Source organism: Rhodotorula graminis (genome assembly GCF_001329695.1).
Source record: "Rhodotorula graminis WP1 unplaced genomic scaffold RHOBAscaffold_11, whole genome shotgun sequence".
Lineage (NCBI taxonomy): Eukaryota > Fungi > Basidiomycota > Microbotryomycetes > Sporidiobolales > Sporidiobolaceae > Rhodotorula > Rhodotorula graminis.
In genome coordinates this window covers 654,002-669,105 of record NW_017264938.1, presented here as the reverse complement: position 1 = coordinate 669,105, position 15,104 = coordinate 654,002, and the positions used below count along the sequence as shown (strand labels likewise).

Sequence of the window (15,104 nt, the reverse complement as noted above, 5' to 3'; positions counted from 1 at the left end):
GCTCCTCGTCAACCCGCGCCTCTCGCCCGACAGAGCGAGCATGGCTCCTGCACCACGCAACCACGCCGCCGACGACTCGGACCTCGACTCGAACGCGCCCTTGCTCCCTGCGCCCGTCCCCTCGTCCACCTCGCCCGCCGCGTCCTCATCCGACCTCCACCACAACACGAGCCGGTCTCGCGGCCGCATTGCCTGGGCGTGGGTCGTGCTCGGGTGCTTTGGTGTCGGCCTGCTGTGGCTCGCGTTCGGCACGTCGTACCTGGACCGGCGAGACCGAGACGAGCGGTGGGAGGACGACCCGGCCTTCCCCTCGCGTGTGGGCTACGAGGGCCCGACACCAACGGTGCGTCGCCTCGCTCCCTGCATCAGAGAGCAGACACTGATACGTCTCGACCCGCAGGGCAAGGAGGCGTTCGCCGCCGCGACCAGCTACCCCGTCAACTTCGACTCGTCGCCCCTCAACCCGCCTGCGCCGTCTCGAGCGGTCCGTCCTCTCCTCGACTCGATGAGCTCAACTTTGATCGTGCACTGACGTCTGCGTGCCACAGTTCAACATCTTGCATCACCTCGGCAACCTGTCGCCGTGGCGCACCGTCAACCACGGCCTGAGGACGACCGCTCAAGTTCCCGCCGGCTGCACGGTCGAAGAGGTGCGTCCGCCGTCTCTCTCGTCGTCCAGCCCCTCCCTCGCTCCACCCCGTCGTTCGCGATGCGATCCCCTCGTCTCGCGACCGCTCGCCTCCGTCTCGCGCGCCTTCGCGCTCGACAGAGTGGATCGCCCAGGCCCTCATGTCGAGCCCACCTGCCCACCACTTTCGCGATCGTCTTCCTGTAGCGGACTCGCTCCCGCACGGGAACTCTCCTGACCTTTCAATCGCCTTTATCCCTGCCAGGTCCAGCTCCTTCACCGGTAATTCCGCCCCTCGCCCTTTCACGCTCAAGTCGTACCACCTCGTCCGTCGACAACTGACGATCTTTGGCCCTCCCTGCCGCGCAACAGCCACGGCGCTCGCTACCCGACAACGGGCGCAGGGCCTGCAGCGTTCGCAAAAGATGTCGTCGGCGCCGAGGGCTTCAAGGGGTGCGTCCCTCGTCCGCCTCGAGGCCGGGTCGACGAGCGAGGTCGTCGAGGACTGACTGCGTCTCGTCGCGCTCGCAGTTCCGGCAACCTGTCGTTCCTCAACAAGTGGGAGTACAAGCTCGGCGCCGAGATCCTGACGCCGTTCGGGCGCGAGCAGCTGTTCAATCTCGGCGTCTCGTTCCGCACCAAGTACGGCCACCTCCTCGACGAGGGCAAGAAGCCCGTGTTCCGCACCGAGAGCCAGGTGCGTCGCGCTCGTTCCCCTTTCTCTCTGTCCCTCGCCTCGACTGATTCGGGTGCCGCACGCAGGACCGCATGCACGCGTCGGCGCTCAACTTTGCGGCCGGGTTCTGGGGCAGTGCGTCGTCGTCTCGCTCGCGCCTCTCTCTCTCCCTCTTTCGTCTTTGACTGACTCTCTCTCTGCCCCATAGTCCCGTTCGAGGACAAGTACCACCAGCTCGTCACGATCGAGTGGCCCGCGTTCAACAACACGCTGTCACCATACATGACGTGCACCAACGCCAACCGGCTCGACCTCACCCGAGGCCCGCGCAAGATGGCCCTGTGGATGAAGCAGTACCTTGAGCCTGCACGAGTGCGGCTGCAGGAGCAAGTCGAGGGCGTCGAGCTGTCGCACCGGGACCTGTTCAACGTGCGTCCCTCGCTCTCTCTCTCTCGCCATCCTCGTCCGGTCCACTCACCGCCCTCTCTCTCGCCTGCAGATGCAGCTCATGTGCGCCTACGAGCTCGTCGCGCTCGGCGGGAGCGCGTTCTGCCCTCTCTTTAACGAGGACGAGTGGCGCGGGTTCGGCTACGCCCACGACATCGAGTTCTACGACATCTTCTGTGCGCTCAAGCCCCTCTCTCCTCTCTTCCTCGAGCGCCCGCCCTTACCGTGCTTCGCTCGCCCGCAGCGTTCGGCCAACCTGCGCAAGCTGCCGTCGGCAAAGGGTGGGTCCAGGAGTGGCTCGCCCGCACGCTCAAGCAGCCGCTCGGCGAGTTCAACTCGACGACCAACTCGACGCTGCACACGAGCCAGTACTTCCCGCTCGACCAACGCCTGTACGTCGACGCGACGCACGACACGATCATCTCGGCCGTCATCACGACCCTCGGCTTCTCGTCGTTCGCGCGCTCGGGCCCGCTCCCGTCGGACCGCATCCCGGACAACCTGTCGTTCGTCACGTCGTCCATCTCGCCCTTTGCCGCCAACCTGCACTCGCAGGTCCTGTCGTGCCCGGTCGAGGGTCGCGACGACGGCGAGACGGCGCGCTTCGTGCGGTGGATCCTCAACGACGGCGTCGTCCCGCTCGACGTGATCGAGGGCTGTGGCGACAACCGCGACGGCATGTGCCCGCTCGACACATTCGTCTCGGCCACCCAACGTCGCCTGGCGAGTATCGACTGGGCTCATGATTGCCGTGCGTCGCCTTTCCTCGCCCTCTCGAGTTTCGGCCTTTGCCGCACCTTGTTCTTGATCGCTCACTCGTGCTCGCCCTTCTTCGCCACCCGCAGTCGCACAGTACGACCTGCCCAAGGAGCCGATCAACGACGGGCGTCCTCCTCACGCGTGATCCTCTCGTTCGACCTCCTGTAGAAGGCCCTGCAACTCTCTCTCTCTCTTTCTCTCCTGCCCATGTCCGATCGAGAGCGACGGAGATACGACCAGACCGCGAGGTGCACAGAAGGAGCGCGCCGTCGTCGTCGCCGCAGCGGCACGCCTTCGTCGTTGCGCGTGGTGTCGAGCGCTCTGATTTCATGGGCGCAGAGCGGGCCGGCGCCCGGAAGCGGCGAGATGGCCTGCAGGCTTGGCATGTGCCTCGAGAGCGCTCTTTCCAGTCAGAAGCGAGCAATGATCGCGTCGGAGGCGTCGCCGGAGGCAGCGCCTGAGCGCCCCTTGAGCGACGAACCGTGGAAAGTCGCCAGAAAAGCTGCCTTTCTCTCGTGCCGCGTACGCGTCGTTCGAGCCTCGAGCTCTCGGTCGAGTCGGCGAGTCGGCGGAGGGCGGAGCGGCAGGGTCGACAGCTTGCAGCTCTTTCCCGACGCCGGAGTTCCTGGCCGCCGCTCGTTGCGAAAGGCTCGCAAAGCTTGTTCGCATGCGAAAGTCTGACGCACCTCTCTCGGGAGCTGGGGGAGGGACGAGCCCGACGCCGGGTCGGTTGAGCACTTCGCAATCGAGGTTCGACAGGCGGTCCGGGGAGAGGGAGAGATTCGCGCGAGTCGGGCCAACTCTGCTGGAGGATAAGGTGATCGTCGCTCCTCACAAGCGCGATCGTCCGCGTTCATACTGCACGGGAGAGAGCTGCAGCGACACATCGTCCCGTGCAATTGTGCGGCCATCGAGGCGGGTACGTCGACTTGGGAAGGTCCGCTCAGGCCGCCGGCAGCCCGCCTCGGTCCCACAGTTGCGGCGCATGCGGCCTCGCTCAAGCGCGTTCCGCAGCAGCAGGCTAGACGTCCTTGTCGCGCTCGGCCGGCGGGCGGACGACGCTCTGCGCGTGGGCAGGCGCGAGGAGCGTCCGGGTCTGGGGCCGGTGTCGCTGCGGCCGGGAGGTCGGGTCAAGCCTGCAAGGCACGGGGGCAGAGCTTGTCATTTGGAGCGCTTCCGTTTTCGGATAGCGCAAGGTTCCGACTGCAGAGTTCAAGGGTGCAGCGGCAGAACCGCGCAGCCCGCTCATCGTGCGGGTCGGACTCGAGAGCGAGCGGCAGGCGCATGCGTGCAGCTCCAACTCTCCTCTCTCGCTCTTCCTCATCGTCGTTCATACCGGCCGCCGCTCTACGAGTTCCCCTCCTTACGTGTGCGCACCCGGACCGACGCACTCGCACCGCTCGACGCCAAGTTCAGCCCGCCATCGTCGGTACTCGACGCGACCTCCCGCAACACGTGAACGCCGCACCGCCTCGCTCTCTCTCGCGACGACCTTCGCCTGCCGTGTCATCGGGCCTCGCTCGCCTCGCGCCGCAGTTCGCGAATCTTCGACCCGGCCGTTTCCTTTTGTCACCGCCCAAGATGGAGGCCTCGTCGTCGTCGACCGCCGTCGCTCCGCCTCCCAAGGCGCCGCGTAGCCACTTCCTCGCCAAGCTACACTCGTGCGTCCTCTCGTTTCAGTCTCGACCGCGCGGCGCGAGAACGTCGGCCCTGACCTTGCCCGCTCGTTCCCCTTTTCCCTTTCCCTCGTCGACAGCATTCTCGAGAACCCGCTCGACCCGAACGGCCTGCGCTGGGTCACGGACGACTCGTTCGAGATCAGCAGCAAAGACGCGGTCGCGATCCACGCGTTGAGCCCAGCCTTCGAGTTCCGCTCGTGCGTCGCTCGACTTCCTCCAGCCCTGCGACGCCCAGTGCTCGAAATTGGCGACTGACCTCGTCCCCCGCGTCTTTGCCTCGCTTCCAGGCTCAGCAGCTTTATCGTGCGTCCCAGCTCTCCTCGCCTTTCCCCTCCCCTCGCCCCGCCTCGCTTCTCACTCGGCTCGTCGCAGTCGACGAGCACGTTCGCGCCGCTGACTGTGAGCCTCTTCCTTGCGCACAGCGTCAGCTGTCGTACTACTCGTTCCGCCGCCTGTCGGACCGCCGACGCTCGACCGAGCGGCGCAACTCGAACCCGGGCTATGTCCTCTTCCAGTACGTCGTCCACCCCCTTCCTCGTCGACTCAGCCCCAAGTCACCGTACTCACAGGCTCGTCGTCGTCGTGCAGGCACCCCTCGGGCTTCTTCGTTCGCGGCGACCCGACCCAGCTCTCCAAGATCGTCCGCAAGGCGCGCACGCGCCCCGAGAAGGGCCGCCGCGCGAGCGAGTGCTCAACGGCGTCCGACGAGACGTACCCGTCGAACCTGCACCCGTACCCGATGCCGGCATGGCCACCCTCGACCGACTACCGCTCGTCGTTCCCTGCCGACCGCCCGACCCTCCAGCTTCCGAGCTTCGGCTCCTCATTCAACTCGCCCGCCGTCCCTCCTCGCACCTCGTCCGAGACGACGCAGTGGCGTGCATACGCCCCAACAACGGGCGCATGGCTCGACCCGAACCGCGGCGACGGCGACCATTACGCGCCGCCACGCCGCTCGAGCCTCGGCGAGTTCAAGCTCACGCCGACGTCGATGCTGGCGGGCGAGTCGTCCGGCTACTCGTCGACGCTGTCGAGCCTCCAGGAGGAGCACCGTCCTCGACTGCGCAAGGCGTCGTCGTCGAACTGCATGCCGGCCGACGACCCGCACCACCAGCACGTCTACCTCGACGGGCACCACTCGTCGCAGCCGCACGCCATCCCGCAAGGGTTCAGCGCGTCGCCGTACCCGACGCCGACGTTCAGCCCGACGAGCAACACGTTCTTCGAGGCGGCGGCGTCGTCGTCGTCGGCGCACTCGCACGGGTACCACCACTCGGCGGCGGCGGGCCCTTCCTCGTCGGCGTTCGTCCCGGCGTCGCACATGGCGTACGACCCCTCGCCTTTCGCGTCGTCGTACCACCCGATCGCCCCGAGCAAGGGCGGCGCGCACTCGTACCACACGCCGTCGCCGGAGCAGTCGCCGCTCCAGGAGGTCGTTGGCCTCCCTGGCCTCGTCGAGACGGTCCCGCCGCTCGGCCACCATGCGCACCCGGCCTCGACGACGAACGCTAGCGGCGAGTACGCGTCGCCGAGGTCGAGCGTGTCGTACGCTCCCCTCGCGCCCCTCCAGGCTCGTTACGCCGGGCCGCCCTCGTCCCTCTCGGGCCTGACGCACGCGCCGTGGCAGCCGTCGCAGGCAGGGCAGAACTACAGCAGCACGCCGTCGTCGGGCCAGTCGAGCCAGCCGTACGGCTTTGCGCCGCCGCCAGCCGCTCAAGCTCAGGCCTCGCCCTGGAGCCCGGCACCGATCCGCCAGGCTTACTGACGGTACGCCAAGCGAGCCGTCGTCTCGCTTCTCTCCCAACGTTACCCCTCTCTCTGCGTCGTCGCTCTCCCCTCTCGCAGTCGGTGTTGTCGACCACTAGATCCCCCTCTTTTCGCTCGTGTTCTCTCGAGGCAATGCCTTTTATCTCCAGCGCGTACTCTCGGCGAGCGTGTGCAAGAGAGAGAGAGGCGAACGAGAGCGTTGCAGCACAGAGAAAGAGAGAGAGAGAGCTACAACAAGGAGAGAAAGTGTCTGTGGACGAGGCTCGAGCGCCCGTCTCTATGCCTCGCAGAACTGCTCGAGGAAGCTCTCGTAGTCGAACCCGTCGCTGCCGTCGTCGTCGGGGCGACCACCGTTCGTGTCGAGGGCGGCGGCGCGCGGCATGTGCTCCTTGAGGAACGCGACCGCCGCAGCCGGGAGCGACAGGCGCGCAAGGTCGAGGTCGGTGATGAACGGCTGTGTCGGGGGCGGAAAGGCAATGAGGGGAGGGTCAGGCATGATGCTCGGGGACACGAGCGACGAGGCTCTGTATTGGCTCGCTCGGCGACTCGTAGGACGAGAGTGAGCCGAGGCTCGACGGGGCGATGCGGAAGAGCGACGCCGGCGTCGACGCGGTCGTCCGAGGCTTGGCTTGCTCGCCCGGCCGGGGCGGCGGGCGTGCGCAGAGTCGCCCACGGCGGGAGGAGGCAGTCGACGGGAGCGGCGGGCCGCCGAGAGAGAGACAAGGCGAAGGAAAAGGAGAACGTGGACGAACCTTGTCGCTAGCGGCCGAGCGAAACAAGGTGCGGAGCCTGCTTGCCGACGGTCGATCTTCTGCGCGCTCGGTCTGCAGGAGGAGGTCGGTCGTCCGGTGGAAGATAACGACGGAGGAGGAATCGGGCGATCCGGCAGGTCGGGCCGAGGAAGGAGGGTTGGAGGGCGGGGTCGGGCACGGTGAGCAACTGAAGACGCGGCGGGCGCAACCAGAGGAAGGCGGGACGCACCATGAACCGCAGGAACTCGTCGAAGCGGACGAGACCATTGTCGTCCTGCTTGAGGTCGTCGAGGTCCTGCGAGCGCGAGCCGAGTCAGTTCGACCTTCCTAAGTCGCCAACGTCGACGGGCGAGGACGAGAGGACGGTCGACGCACCACCTCGGGCACGCCCAGGCTGCCCAACGCTCCCGCAAGCTCGTCGAGGTCGAGGGCGTTCTTGGCCTCCTTGTCGAACGTGCGGAATGCCGACGAGATGTCCTCGAGCTGCTCGGGGCTGAGCGACGTCGCCTTGCGGGCAATGATCTGCGGTACGGCTCGAGGTGCGTGAGCAGCGGTTCCCGACATAGGGCGACGAGATGACAGAAAGAGGGGGACGAGGACGCACCTGGTTCTCGACGAAGCTCCTGCGCGCCTTGACCGCCGCCTCGACCTCGCCAACCGCGCTCTCGAGCTCGTCCACGCCGCTCGCGAGCGCCTCGAGCTTGTTGTCGAGCGCGTCGCACGCCGCACAGGCGTCTCGTGCGCCCAGGACACCGTCGAGCGAGTGACGCAAGGCCGGAAGGCGAGATGCGGCGAGACGGTCGAGAGCCAAGAGCTGGACCGGGAGAGGCTGCGGATGGGTCGTGAGGGTCAATGCGCTGCCTCGTCGAAGAGAGAGGGTCCAGGAGGAGCCTGACGACGCACATTGGCCGGGAGCGCGATGGCGGCGAGCTCGCCTTGAGCGCTGAAGAGCGCCTCGTCGAGCGCCTCGGCTTGAGCGACGTACCGCGCCTGAGCTTCTTCTTGAAGTCTGTCACCGTGCAAGAGGAGCGTCAGACTGTACTCTGATGAGCCTCAAGGGAGAGGAGGAGGAGGGAAGGAGGGACGGACCGCTGAATGAGCCCGGTGACGAGTCTCGCCCGCTCCGACTGCACCGACGTGAGCTCCTCCCACGAGTTGGCGACGTCCTGCGTCGGCAGATCGCACGAGTCAGTGTACCGCTCGTCAGAGCATTCGGCCGACAGGGGTGGACAGCCGGACGCACCTCGACCCTCAAGCCCTCGGGCGCGTCGTAACCCCTCAGGCGGTACGTCTCGAGCTTAACGCGGATGTTGCCGAGCAGCTCTTGCGTCGCGAGCTTGTCGCGGGCCCACAGGCGTGTCGGACCGCGGCGGTGCGACGCGAGCGAGGTGAGGTGGGCGACGAGGGCAGGGTACGAAGACGACGGGTTGGGCGACGAGGTCGAGAGGTCCGAGAGGTAGGCGTGGATGGACGTAAGGAGCTGCGACGAGGGTATAAGATAAGTGTCGGCAGACGACGGGAGAGAGAGAGGAGGAGACGCACAGCCGTGACGCGCTGCTCGTAGTCGTGCACGGACAGCATGAGCCCGCTCATCTCGTCGACGAAGCGGCCGATGACCTTGGCCTCGGTCTCGGCTTGTGCTGCGGACGCAGGTACAGGGTCAGTGTCGTCTCTCGAGCTGATGCTGCGAGAGCCCTCGAGACAAGTGGAACCGAGGAGACGCACCTCGCGACGAGAAGGCGTGAAAGTACTGCGCCACGCACGTCATGACGCTGCGCTCGTCGGGCCTGCGCGTACCGACCAAGTCCTCGACCTCGAGCAGCCTCTGCGCGCGTTCCAGACGTCAGTCGACCATCCTTCCTCGACCGCATCGAGCTCGTGCAGGGGAGGAGGAAGAGGACGAGGACGGCGCACCGGGATCCCAAGGCTCTCCTCTGCGACCGAGAACGCCTTTTCGAGGTTGTACGCCGCCGAGGTCGGGTCCTTGCGCAGCGCCGAGTAGTCGAGGAGGTCGGGGCGGTGCGCGTGGATGAGGGCGCAGCTGCGCGCGAGTTGCCCACTGTCAGTGCGCCGCACTTGCCCGAGGGCAAAGGCAGATCGAGAGAGACATAGAGAGAGAGGAAGAAGGGACGTACAAGGCGAGGCCGTCCCGCCACGAGGTCGAGAACTCCTGCACGTCGACCTCGGCGTAGGGCGCCGTGCGGCGCTGCGCCCACAGGAGCAGGCCCTCCTTGGCCAAGCTGCCCTCCTCGCTGTGGAACGGTCGAGACGTCAGAGCGCTCGACGACGAGGAGGGGGAGGGAAAGGAGGACGCACTTGATCTCGGCGATGGAGAAGCGCAGGACGAGCGACCAGATGAGGCCCAGGATGAGCTTTCTGCGACCGTCGACGATGTCTGCGTCCCGGGAGATGAACCACGTGAGCTCCCCAGTCGTGCGACTCAGCACGAACGGCTCGAGAGCATGCGGCGAGAAGAGGACGCACCCTCGGGGCCGATGTTGGTCAGGTGCACGCCCATCTCCTTGATGCGGTCGAGCGCCTTTGCCGCGTTTTCGACCTTCTGGACGCGCAGGTACGGCTGGTAGTTGAACTTGCCGAGCGACTCGTTCGTGAGCGATTCCTGCGCGGCGTGGGGGAAAGATCAGAGGTGGCTCGAGGAAGCGGGGGGAGAGAGAGAGAGGAAGGCCGGGCGCACGACGAGCTGGATGAGGCGCGTGCCGTCGCTGAACGCGGTACCGAGGTCCTGCACGGGGAGGAAGCCGCTCGGCTCGAGACGCGAGTTGACCCTGCGCGAGGAGGACGAGTCAGTTCCGCACGGCCGACGTCGAGAGAGTGGGAGAGAGCGCAGACGCACCATCTGACGAACGTCCGCTCTTGCACCTGCTCGAAGCTCCTCGACCCGTCGAGCCCTCCCTGTCCCCCTGCTCCTCCTCCTGCGTGCCCGAGTGCACCGCCCCCTCCCTGGGCGCCAAAGTGGGTGCGCTCGCCCCAGGGCGTGGCCGAGCTGGTCAAGATCGAGTTGCTCCTGCGCAGCGAGCTGCTGAAGTCGGCGGCGTCCCAGCCGCGCGAGAGCGACGGCGAGTGGGTCATGGTCGACGAGGACGAGGTCGAGGTGGTGGTCGAGGTCGCGGGAGGCGCGTGGGTCGGCGCGAGGTTGAGCTGGGCGAGGCTCGACAGCGAGCTGGTGCTCCTGTGCCCCTGGTGGGCGGGCCGTGTGCGCTGCACCCTGCCCTGGGCGGTCGAGGGGGACGGCGGCGGCGAGCGGGTTCGGTCAACCTGGTACGCCGCCGCCGAGGACGACGAGGGCGAGGGCGGTGGGTAGTAGGCCGACAGCGGGCGTCGACGCGGTGTCGGAGGCGGGTCCATGGTGCCGAGCATGCTCAGGCGAGGGTGCGAGGGGAGCGAGCCCGGCCGTTCTCCTCCTCGTCTTCGCCGCGGCGAGGCGCGTCTCACAAAGCATCGCTTCCTTCGCCTCTCGCTCGGCGCATCGTGTCGTTGGACTCGCACTCCTTGCAGGCTTTCACATCTGCTGCGCGCCCGCCCGAGAGAGATCCGCGAGCGCGACACCAAGCTCCTTTCGAGCCTCGCTCGCTCTCTCACCGCCGCAGAGCGCCGCGCAGACGGAACGGGATCGCAAAGCCTCGCAACTACGTACACCCAACAAGCCCAGCCAAGCCCGACCCGGACACCCTCGCGCCGCCCTAGCTCAGTCCGCCGTCTTCTGCTTCTTCTTCTTGGGCTTGGCCGCCTCGCTCGCCGCGTCGTCGGCGTCGCTCGCGTCCTCGTCGCCCGAGTCGCTCGTCGCGCTCCCGCCGTCCGACGACGACGCCTGGAAGTCCTCGTCGACTGCGGGTACAGAGCGTGGGGAGGGGAGGGGGGACGAGAGGGTCAGTCTCGTTCGGCGGCCGCAGGAAGGAGGCAAGGGAGAGAGGAAGAGAGGACGCACCCTCGGACTCGTCGTCCTCGTCCATCGCGTCCGCGCCAGGCCTCCTCACCGGCTTGTCCTCGTCGACGCTCATCGCGTCGTCGTCGCTGTCGCTCTCCATGACGGCCGCCCCGAGCGCCTCGGCCTCGGCCGCCGCGAGCTCGTCCATCTCGTTCTTGACCTTGATCTTCTTGGTCTGAAGAAAGTCGGTGATGTTGCTCAGCTCCTCCTTGGACAGGGCCGAGAAGACGAGCGGCGCCGACGAGGTCGAGTCCTTGAGCCGGATCGCGAGGTCGAACGTGCGCGCAGACGGGAGCGCACCACCGACACTGCAGAACGCGCACCAGGATCCACCCGTCAGATGCTGGTTTCGAGCCTGCACGCGAGGGAGGGAGAGACGGGAAAGGGCGCGAGGACGCACCGAGCGAGGACGACGGCCGAGATCTCCGAGAACGAGACGAGCGTCGGCTGCTTCGAGATGAACAGGAGCTGCTTCTCGAGGAAGTAGAGCTGACCCTCGTTGGCCTTGAGGTTGCACTTGACGGCGGCGTGGTTGTCGTGCCTGCGCGGCGGTGGGCGAGACGAGGGGGACGAGGGTCGTCAGTCTAGGGTCGCTGCACACGCACCCCGCCGAGGAGAGATAGAGAGGAAGGCAGAGACGTACGACAGGAAGTTTCCAGGCGTGATGACCTTCTTCTCGGTGAGGACGCGGAACAGGAGCGACACGACCTCGTACGCCGGGTCGTCGTAGTGCTGCTTGAGGTTGCCGTTGTACTTGTCCCGGATCGTGTCCCTGTACGTGCGAAGAGGACAAGAAGTCAGTCTATGGACGAGGAAAGAGAGGACGAGGGGAAGAAGGCGGTGACGACGACGAGGATGCGAGGAGAGAGAGAGAGAGAGCGAGGGACGCACTCGTCGATGTTGAGGTCGATCTCCATGACCTCGTCCTTGACAAACTGCATGACGAGGTACGGGTACCGCGTCTGGCCCTGGCGGATGGGCGGGTCGATGTTGACGACGAGCTGCGAGTGGAGCTCGTCCGGTTTCGGGAGGAGGAACAGGCGCTGGACCTGGGTGTAGGTGACGCGGTAGTCGTACGTCTTGCCCTTGAGCCGCATAAAGTCGCTGTACAGGTCAATGTCGAACCGGCCTCGAGGCGTCGTGCACAGGACCTCGGGGAAGGTGCACAGCGTCTCGCCCGCGATGACGCCGATCTGCGCCTTGTCCTTGACGGCCTCGTTGAACGCGATCGCGGCCGCCTCGCCGTCCTCGCCCTCGGCGCCCTCGTCCTCGTCCGACTCGTCCTCGTCCTCGTCGCCGCTGCCGGCCTTGACGCCCTCGGCCTTGGCCTTGGCCTTGTCGCCCTTCTTCTTCATGCCGCGCGCCGAGCCCGGGATGTACAGGCGCATCTCGCTCACCTCGTCAGGCTGGTTCTTGAGGCGACGCTTGCGCGCGACGGCGTCCTCGGACCCCTCGGCGGGGGGTGCGGGCAGGGCCGAGCCAAACTCGAGCGCGACCTCGGCCTTGGTGATGGACGTGTTCTGGACGAGGTGCAGCGGCATGGTGAAGGCGGGCTTGCCCGCGACGAGGAACGCGAGGTCGTCGGCTGTGCGCGAAGAAGGGAGGGGATGCAGGGGGTCAGTCGGGACTGGCGTGAATCGCTAGTCGCGGCCCGCGTAGCCTCCTCGGCCTTGCGGTACGACACGCTGAGCGCACGAGAGAGACTGAGGACGCACCCTGGACCTCTGCGACGCCCCAGTTCCACCCCCTCACGCTGATGTCCTTGGTCTCGATCGAGATGTTGTAGTACTGCAGGGGTGCGCGAGAGGGCGTGTCAATCGGTGCGAAGGAGGACAGAGAGGAGGATGGGCGAGGCGCACCTGCTTGCAGAGGTTGCCGAGGCGCTCAAAGTCCTCCTTGAGGAAGCCGTCGAACGTGGTGCGCTTCTTGTTGGTGCCGATGCGCATCTGGTAGTTGCGCGCGACGCTGTCGGTGTTGCACAGGTGGGCAGGTGAGCTCGTGCGCAGCTCGTCGCGGTCGAGAGGCGAGGGGGAGAACAGGACGGACCGGATCCACTGGATCCACTTGATGTCGCTGCCGGGAACGGTGACGACGGCCTCGTTCTCGTCGGACGACTTCCATCCGAGGCCCGAGGGCGCGATGCGGAGCTCTGCAGGGGCACAGGGCGGGCTGGTGAGCGAGGTGAACGCGTGCAAGTCGCGTCTCGCGATGAGGACGAGGAAGGGGGCAAGGAGAGGGCGGACGCACTGCCGCTCGCTGGCGCGAGGCCGTGGAAAATGGACTCGAACTGGGCGGTGGCCATGGCTGGGCTCGGTGCGCGTCGCTCGAAGGTGAGGAGCAAGGGTCGAGGCGGAGGCGGACCAAGGCGACGACCAACTCGCCGCCTCTCCCTCGCCTCTGGGCGTACATTGCTTCGGTTCATCGCTCACATGAAGCACTCGCATGGCTTGTACAGCCGGGACCTTGAGCACAGCGAGGCGAGGAGGGCGCCCCCACCTGGACGGTGACGACGCCTCGCTCTCTCTCCTCTCCCTCGTCCAGCTTGCTCTGGCCTGTTCGCCCGAGTGCACAGCAGCTCAGACACCGCGACTGTCAACGTCGCACCCCCCGCCATGGCCCCCGACCCGCTCTCGTCGGACGCCCTCCTCGCCCTCGCCCCGCAACTCGTCTCGTCGTCGTGCACTCTCGCCTCGCCCGTCCAGGCCCTCGCCCTCATCGTCCACACGATCCACACCGCCCTCGGCTTCCGCCTCACCCAGCCCCAGCCCCTCACCGGCGACGACCACCACGCCAACCGCCTCCCCGACGAGTGGCCCCCCCACTCGTCGGCCGGCGAGCTCAAGTTCCGCTACAAGCACCAGCAGTCGAGCCTCGAGTTTGTCGTCACCGTCGTCGAGCTCGGAGACCGTGCCCTCGTCGCAGGCGCAGCTGTCGACGTGCGCCCCTCCTTTCTTTCCTCCTCTCGACTCCTCTCGACCGGCGACTGACCCTACCTCGTACCGCACAGAACCCAGCCCGCTCGTCCACGTTCGACCTCGTCCTCAACGACTACTTCTCGCCCACCTCGCTGTCGTCCTCGACCGACCCCCTCCCCATCGCCTCGCTCTCGCCCTCGAACCCGTTCGCGACCCCGGCCCGCTTCAACGACCTCGTGCACCTGTACCGCCTCAACGTCCTGCAGCGCCTCGTTCCGGGCCTCAGCAAGGACGGCTACGAGGAGCTGCGCGGCCCGCCCGCCTCGGGCCCGGGCGCAGCGTCGTCGTCGAGCGGCGGCGGTGCGGCGCGCGGGCCGGGCTACTACCCCGACCGCGGCGGGCCCATGGGCATGTTCCCGCCCTCGCGCGGCGGTGGGGGCGGCGGCGGCGGCGAGGGAGAGGGCGACCGGCGCTCGCCGCCTGCCGCACCGCGCACGGGCGGGCCGGCGCGCCCGAACCCGGACCACGACCCGCTCGCCATTCCTGGCTCGGGCGGGCGCGGCGGCGGCGGGTACGGCGGCATGCCGCGCGCCGACATCGGGAGGAGGGACCTCGAGCCGCTCGGCGGCATGGGCGGCACGTTCGGCGGGCTGCCTGGCATGGGCGGCGGCGGATTCGGCGGCGGGTTTGGCGGACTTGGAGGGGCCATGGGCGGCGGTGGTGGTGGTGGAGGCGGCATGTTCATGGGTCCGGATCACTCGCTGTTCAGGGAGCGGTTCGGGCCGGGCAACGACGTCGTCGGCGGAGGAGAGGGTAGGAGGTGGGGTGGCGACGGGTACCTGCCGCCGATGGGCGCGCCGCAGGGAGCGAGGTTCGACCCGGTCGGGCCCACGGTGCGTCTCCCTCTCTCTCTCTGTATGTGTCTCGGCCCGGCACCCGAGTTGCGCCTCCGACCGCACGCTGAACCTCTCCCTCGCCGCCCGCAGAACGGGCCTCCCACGGGCGAAGTCGGCGGGCCGAACGCCGGCGGCGGGCCGCAGCGCCCTGGTCAGCCCCCGCAAGGACAGCCGGGCGGGCTCGGCGGCATGGGCGGCGGCGCGAGGAGGGCGCACCCGGACATGGAGGTGCGCACGCTTCTCTCTCTTCCTTTCCCCCTCTCGAGTTTGCCCAACCTCGAGCGTCACTGACATGCGCTCTCTCGCGCACCCGCAGCAACCCGGCACCAATGACGAGTGGCAGAACAGCATGTTCGGCTGAGCGCGACGACGCCGCGCGGTCCGGGCCCCGGCTCGACGGCCCGACCGCGAAGCCCGCCTCTTCTGCCGCCGCACCGCCCGACCTGTACTCTCCTTCCCCGCCTGTCGACGTCCTTGTTCCTCGTCCCCCTCGCGTATGACCCGCCTCGCGTGTCCTGTACCCCTCCCGCCTCATAGCTTCGTGTCCTCGTCCTCGAGCCTCACTCCTCTTCGTCATCCTGCAACGCTTTCGTACCGCACGGACATTTCTCGAGAAGCCTCGTCTGTACTCCCCCGTCG

The 15,104-nt window shown here is 67.4% G+C and overlaps 5 protein-coding genes across 5 annotated transcripts; 3 read left to right on the top strand and 2 right to left on the bottom strand.

Moving 5' to 3' along the window:
- Window positions 1-40: 40 nt before the first annotated feature.
- RHOBADRAFT_55154 (uncharacterized protein) lies at window positions 41-2,707 on the top strand (the record flags this gene model as incomplete). The annotated part of the gene is made up of 11 exons (XM_018417698.1): window positions 41-343; window positions 401-484; window positions 549-650; window positions 894-910; window positions 1,001-1,081; window positions 1,160-1,325; window positions 1,391-1,439; window positions 1,513-1,733; window positions 1,804-1,927; window positions 1,996-2,502; window positions 2,597-2,707. The coding sequence occupies 11 exons, from the start codon at window positions 41-43 to the stop codon at window positions 2,653-2,655; spliced, it is 1,713 nt and encodes a 570-aa protein (XP_018269454.1). The 3' UTR covers window positions 2,656-2,707.
- A 1,384-nt stretch (window positions 2,708-4,091) lies between these two features.
- Window positions 4,092-6,110, top strand: RHOBADRAFT_55153 (uncharacterized protein; the record flags this gene model as incomplete). Its single annotated transcript, XM_018417697.1, has 5 exons — window positions 4,092-4,171; window positions 4,267-4,386; window positions 4,477-4,492; window positions 4,612-4,703; window positions 4,778-6,110. 5 exons carry the CDS (start codon window positions 4,092-4,094, stop codon window positions 5,952-5,954), a joined length of 1,485 nt encoding a protein of 494 aa, XP_018269453.1. The 3' UTR covers window positions 5,955-6,110.
- Window positions 6,111-6,137: 27 nt separating this feature from the next.
- Window positions 6,138-9,565, bottom strand: RHOBADRAFT_38561 (uncharacterized protein; the record flags this gene model as incomplete). The annotated part of the gene is made up of 15 exons (XM_018413538.1): window positions 6,138-6,410; window positions 6,709-6,780; window positions 6,938-7,003; window positions 7,087-7,230; window positions 7,313-7,522; window positions 7,612-7,717; window positions 7,798-7,874; window positions 7,952-8,188; window positions 8,251-8,348; window positions 8,434-8,533; window positions 8,623-8,749; window positions 8,844-8,960; window positions 9,025-9,103; window positions 9,193-9,328; window positions 9,404-9,565. 15 exons carry the CDS (start codon window positions 9,563-9,565, stop codon window positions 6,234-6,236), a joined length of 1,908 nt encoding a protein of 635 aa, XP_018269452.1. The 3' UTR covers window positions 6,138-6,233.
- Window positions 9,566-10,320: 755 nt separating this feature from the next.
- RHOBADRAFT_29113 (uncharacterized protein) lies at window positions 10,321-12,958 on the bottom strand (the record flags this gene model as incomplete). The annotated part of the gene is made up of 9 exons (XM_018412852.1): window positions 10,321-10,554; window positions 10,655-10,962; window positions 11,055-11,195; window positions 11,298-11,426; window positions 11,546-12,239; window positions 12,370-12,442; window positions 12,514-12,619; window positions 12,701-12,803; window positions 12,902-12,958. Coding segments are annotated over 9 exons (1,751 nt in total), but the record flags the coding sequence as incomplete, so codon positions are not given.
- A 282-nt stretch (window positions 12,959-13,240) lies between these two features.
- RHOBADRAFT_55150 (uncharacterized protein) lies at window positions 13,241-15,074 on the top strand. Its single transcript, XM_018417696.1, has 4 exons — window positions 13,241-13,590; window positions 13,662-14,462; window positions 14,556-14,693; window positions 14,782-15,074. The coding sequence occupies exons 1-4, from the start codon at window positions 13,267-13,269 to the stop codon at window positions 14,824-14,826; spliced, it is 1,308 nt and encodes a 435-aa protein (XP_018269450.1). The 5' UTR covers window positions 13,241-13,266; the 3' UTR covers window positions 14,827-15,074.
- Window positions 15,075-15,104: the final 30 nt, after the last annotated feature.

Excerpts from the sequence above, each read along its gene's own strand:
- RHOBADRAFT_55150 (XM_018417696.1), top strand. The coding sequence starts at position 13,267 with ATGGCCCCCGACCCGCTCTCGTCGGACGCCCTCCTCGCCCTCGCCCCG. Across the intron at positions 13,591-13,661 it reads TCGCAGGCGCAGCTGTCGAC|AACCCAGCCCGCTCGTCCAC; the intron begins GTGCGCCCCTCC and ends CGTACCGCACAG. Across the intron at positions 14,694-14,781 it reads GGGCGCACCCGGACATGGAG|CAACCCGGCACCAATGACGA; the intron begins GTGCGCACGCTT and ends GCGCACCCGCAG.